The 5,665-nt window shown below is 39.3% G+C and overlaps 1 protein-coding gene across 1 annotated transcript; it reads left to right on the top strand.

Annotated features, from left to right (window-relative positions):
- Nucleotides 1-4,172: 4,172 nt before the first annotated feature.
- Nucleotides 4,173-4,622, top strand: LOC118756456 (the record flags this gene model as incomplete). Its single annotated transcript, XM_036491219.1, has 1 exon — nucleotides 4,173-4,622. A coding segment is annotated over exon 1 (450 nt), but the record flags the coding sequence as incomplete, so codon positions are not given.
- Between the last annotated feature and the right edge of the window lie 1,043 nt (nucleotides 4,623-5,665).

The raw sequence follows: 5,665 nt of genomic DNA, 5'->3' as shown, positions 1-5,665 counted from the left end.
GCGCTTACATTTGATCCGCGCCCTTATCGACGTATGTTCCCCTCGAACTATAATATCACTTGACTTAGCTCGAGAGTTGCGTCTGGACGAGACGCGCGTTAGCGGAGAAAGAGGCTGTCTGTTATGCTTACGGGGAAAATATGGGCAAAACAAACGGGTAGCAACTCACGCTATTGCGCTACCCAATTTTAGCAGAATAGGCCCATCTAACAGCGCGGATGCCTCAGTGGCTGAACCGTACGCGCATATACGCTTGGTGGACCTCGCTTTTATGCGTCCGCACGGATAAGCGTGATCCTGGGAACCGACGTTTACGCAGATTACCTGGTACACTGCCCACAACATTTCGACCACTGCTCGCTAAAAGCACTATATTTGGTTGGGTGCTGTCTGGGGTTTATAGAGCGTAATTTTATTTTTTTACATACATACATTATGTCTAAATTATCATACCCAAAAATGAAAAAAATAATGAATTTAAATAAAGTGCATTTGAAACAGTGACCACGTACATTTCCTTAATTACCACTTATATTTACATCTGCATTAGAGGAAGGACGAGCTCCACCTTAATGAAGGCCGACGGTGCTGCCCGATTTTATCATTAACATTAAGACTTAGAAAACATTTCTTTGTAAAAACCATGTGCGCTTGGTAGCTGAAACGCGGCCGATATTTAGATGTTGCTTACCGCAAGGGGGCCGGGATGTTTAGGCCTTAAGCCTAAATATGTCTGAAATATCCACTAAGTTGCAAGATGATTTAAACAAGGTATATAACTGGCTGTGCTTAAACCGACTTAAATTGAACGTCGATAAAACTAAATTTATGGTTATATCAAGACGTAAGCACCAAGTTGCAGAACCTAAATATAAACAATGAACCAATTGAAAGAGTTCATTCAAATACCTAGGAATAAAAATCTATGACAAATTGAACTTTAATGAACATATTGATTACACGGTGGGAAAGATAGCCAAAAAATTATCTTTTACGCAACGAACGTGCAAATACTTAAGTAAAAGGTACAAGGCCAAGGTATATAGATCCATAATGGAACCTAATTTCATTTACTGTCCCACCATATTTTTCATAATGAGAGATAGTCAGATTTATAAATTGCAGAAACAACAAAACCGAGCTATGAGATTCATTCTTACTAAACGCTATGACACCCCTATCAGAGATATGCTATCTACTCTAAACTGGCTGAGCATTACACAACAGCTGTTTTATTATACAATGAAATTTATCACGAATATTATAGATTGCGACTTACCCGATTACTTGAAAAGCAACATTAAGTATGTCAATAATGTACATTCCATAAATACTCGCAATAGAAATGACTTTAATCTACCTGCTTACAAAACCGAAGCAGATAAATGTAACCTGTATTACAAAGGATTAAAATGTTATAATGAATTGCCAAATGAGGTTAAATCCAGCAATATGAATGAATTAAAAAAAAAATTGTTTAATTTTTGTAGGAGCCTTCCAATTTAGTGATACATGGGCAATCTTCCGGTCTACCAATCGCAATGCACATACATACGTACAAAGTATACTGTTTCCTCACGCCAACATGGTTATACCGTTCCCAAACGCATCCGTAAAGTAGCCGAAGCTCATCCCGAAACGCATCACTAGATCGAACTCAGTGCATCGCCGTTTGGATGCTTGCTTCGCACTTCATATGCATAAACGGCCTTTATACCATAGCATGTATTGATACGATTCGGAATTTGGCCACATTTTTCATCACTAAAACTGGTTGCTCATATTAGTAGCTTCAACTGTATATTTTACGTGGCTATAACGAGTATATTTTAAGAATTATGTATAAACTAGGCTTAATAAGCTGTAAGAAATAAATAAAATAAAGTAAAATAAAATATTTCCAAAAAAAAATGCACCACCCTAATGTGTCATTCACATATGTGTATATTTATGTATGCACACTTGTACACATGTATATACATATAATATATATTCGCGCCGTTAGTTTAAGTTTCCCGCCGCATAAAGTATCTTTCGTTGAATTTCCCCTCAATGTCTTTTGTTTGTCCGGCGGTTCGAACGAAAATCACAGCTTTCGATTTTTCACTTTCACATCGGGAGATCAAGGAGAAAGAACTGCAACTACCAGGCCACATTATTTTCAGGTAAAACCATTGTAAACCAACATATATACATCAATGCAAAACACTTGGACAATTAATAAAACCATTAAACTAAAACGAGTTTTATTTGTCTTTTTTTCCTAATTTTTCAAACCTCATTGTTACAACTTTGCGCACCACACTTGAGCCGCTCTGCGTCACAGTGACGTTTTTATGTATTTATCTACACAAACTACTTTTAACATAAAATATTCGAAAACCTATCTGCTCCTTCTGTCTTCAATTCATTCATTCTTTTTGTTTTTTTCTGCTTCACTCGTTGTTTCCACTTGTTGCTTGTAATCTTCTCGTTACTTCAGTTCTGCTTCGTATTTTATCCAATTTCAATTAGACTGCTACTGCTTCAATTTGAATTCTGCAACGTATTTCTATTTTTCGGCTCTTCCAATTAGATTTTCTCTTCCGAACTTCTAATTCTGCACAAATCACCTTTAGCGTCTTATCTTTGTCAACTGCCTGCAACTCAACTTCTTACTGTTCGCTTTCTACTTCAATTCATATTTTCCAATCAGATTATTGACTTTGAATTCTAGTTCTGCTTACTTCCGCTTCGCCGTTTGTTTCGTTACGTTTGAGTTGAGACGCCACTTGGCTGCTCTGTCGCAGCGGACTTTGCTTTTGCAATGAGATTCAACTGCCACTTCCTTGATGGCTGGAACTTTGGAACTTCAGCTGCCGCGCAATTCTCACAATATTTTACGACGCTGGCTGACTTCGCTGTGCCACTTTAAATATGACGAATGTTTGCAAATTTCGAGCAGCAGACTTTGCTTTTGCAATGTGATTCCACTGCTACTTCTTTGATGGCAGGAATTTGCGCACTTCCGCTGCCACCACAGTTCACACAATTTCTTACGACGCCGGCTGACCTCGCTGTACCCTTTATATTTGATGATAAACGTTTAGCGACGTTTATTGGTGTGCAATTCGGTTGAGTGTTTAATGACACTGTATATTCCGATGAGCACTTCGCGACACTATTTGCGGATGAGCGTTTAACGACACTGATTCCGTACAAGTATGTAGCGACAGCGAATTGTATTTATTTGAAAAAAGTTTTAAGTTAAAGGTACAAGACACGAAACTAGAGGTCACGCTGCAACTTCTCGGCTCAAAGTCAATTGTAGAACTGCCGTTTTTCGTCAGCTATTTAAACTCGGCGTTTCATCAAAAAATGTTTTAACCTGCAGGGTTGTATTTTATTGGTTGTATCATGAAGGGTTGTATTTGATTGGTTCCTCCGATAAGGACAATTGTTGGAATAGTTTAATATACTCGCTCACTTCTGGTCTTTAATCCCAATCCCACATACGAAAACATCGATATTTCAATAACTGAGGACTCTAAATTACTCCAAGTTAATATTGACAACAATCTCTTAACAATAAATAACTCTGATATAGACTTTTAGGAATTGGGCGTGGCACCACCCACTTTATAACTACAAGGTGTATCGATTTCTACCAAACTTGGTTCAATTACATCATAAAGTCTAACTCAGCATATAATCGCAAACGTTTGAAATGGGGAAAAACACCCCAGCTCATTATTTAAAATTTGTTTGGTACACTGGTACATAGCTTTCAGATTTGGTACATTTTTGAAAAACAGAGAATTTTTACTAACATCACATATGTATGTACCTATTTATTCATTTCAAAGGGTAATTGGTGGCTGCAACATTGCAGACAGCCTTAAAACTGATTGAGAAATGGTGATAAAGTCCACTATCGTCAAGATCACCAAAAGAAGGAAAGTCAACGTGGCTCACTCTCAACCGGAAATCTCGAAGATTTAGTTGAAGGCTGCTCAAAATTTTTATATTGAAGTGGAATCACAATATATCTAAACATATATTTGTGGAAGTATGTACAGGGTCTCCGGTGGCAGAATTAGGTTTTAGTATTAAAGTATCTCCCTAACCGCTGGGCGTATGGGCGGGGAGGGCACCGCGTTAGCTTCGTCATTCGTGCGGGTTATTTAGTCACGATGTCGCAGTGGACGGGTGAGCAACGTGCGTTCGTAATCGAAGCGTATTTCAAGGCCAATGATTCGTGTGCAACTGCTCGTCGTAGATTTTGTTCACGTTACAATATTCGACGATTACGTGATGCCCCAAGTGAAAATTTGATTTGCTCATGGGTGCGAAGGTTCCGGGCAACAAGTTCGGTGACAAACAGCCCACGGCCGGGGCCCAGCTGGACATCGAGAACAAATGAAAATATTGAACTCGTCGCTACAAGTTTGCACGATAATCCTCGTCAGTCCGTGCGCAAGAGAGCGGCTGCCCTGGGACTTCCAGAAACTATTGTGCTTGAAATACTGAGGAAGGATCTTGGACTTTACCCCTTCAAAATTCAGATTGTGCAAGAACTTAAGTCTAACGATTACAATTTGCGTAAAAATTTCTGCGAGACCCTGTTGGAACGATTTCGCACGGTAAACACTATCTTTTGGAGTGATGAAGCCCATTTTCATTTAAATGGAAGTGTAAATAAGCAAAATTGTCGTTATTGGTCACCTAGAGGGCAGAACCCACTTTTAAAACATCAGAAGCCGCTTCACAGTCCCAAAGTTACCATACCATATTTTTTTGAAAATCGTGGAGGGCAAGCAATTTCTGTGGACGGTGTCTCTTATCGGCGCATGCTGAACGACTATTTTCTGCCAATAATGGGAGAACATTCTTCCTTCAGTACACACACATCGTTTCAGCAAGATGGCGCCACGCCGCACACGGCCAGAGAGACCATGGCCAAACTGCGTGATTTCTTCCCTAACAAACTGATAAGCCGTTTCGGCGACATATCCTGGCCACCAAGGTCACCCGATCTTACTCCTATGGACTTTTTCTGTGGGGATACATCAAAAGTAAAGTCTATGAAACAAACCCAGCGACATCTCAGCACTAAAAGAAAATATCGTTCGAGAGGTTAATGGCATCCCGACATCACTTCTCCAGCGAGTGGCACGGAGTACGGAGACCAGATTTCAAGAGTGTATCCAACGTAGCGGTCAACATTTAGAGGACATAATTTAAAAAAAATAAAATCCGCACTTGTCCTCTTTGTAATAGTTATTGAAATAAAATTTTATCTTTATTAATTCTTTTTTAATTTAGCTTTTAATTCCTAATTCTGCCACCGGACACCCTGTGTATGTATGTATGTATGTATGTTTGTATGTATGTATGTGCCACGTTGCAGCCTAAACGGACGGACAGAATCGAACAAAATTTTGACAGAGTATTGCCATGACTCCTGGGCCTATAATAGGGTGAAAAAATTGAGATCCTACAAGGGGGCGTGGCACCTCCCATAGGCGTGAAATTTTTAATCAACCATAACATCGGAACCATAAGTCACATGACCTTGAAATTTGGTATACAGACATATAAATGGTAGGTGCTTATAAGAGGGTATGTATATATAAATGAGTTTGTAGAAGGGGGCGTGGCACATCCCATAGGCGTGGAGTTTTTT

The sequence above is a fragment of the Rhagoletis pomonella genome, unplaced genomic scaffold (assembly GCF_013731165.1).
Source record: "Rhagoletis pomonella isolate Grant_MI unplaced genomic scaffold, Rhpom_1.0 Rhpom_scaffold_10367, whole genome shotgun sequence".
Classification (NCBI taxonomy): domain Eukaryota; kingdom Metazoa; phylum Arthropoda; class Insecta; order Diptera; family Tephritidae; genus Rhagoletis; species Rhagoletis pomonella.
Note: the sequence above shows the minus strand (reverse complement) of the source record. Positions and strands in the feature narration are given on the sequence as shown.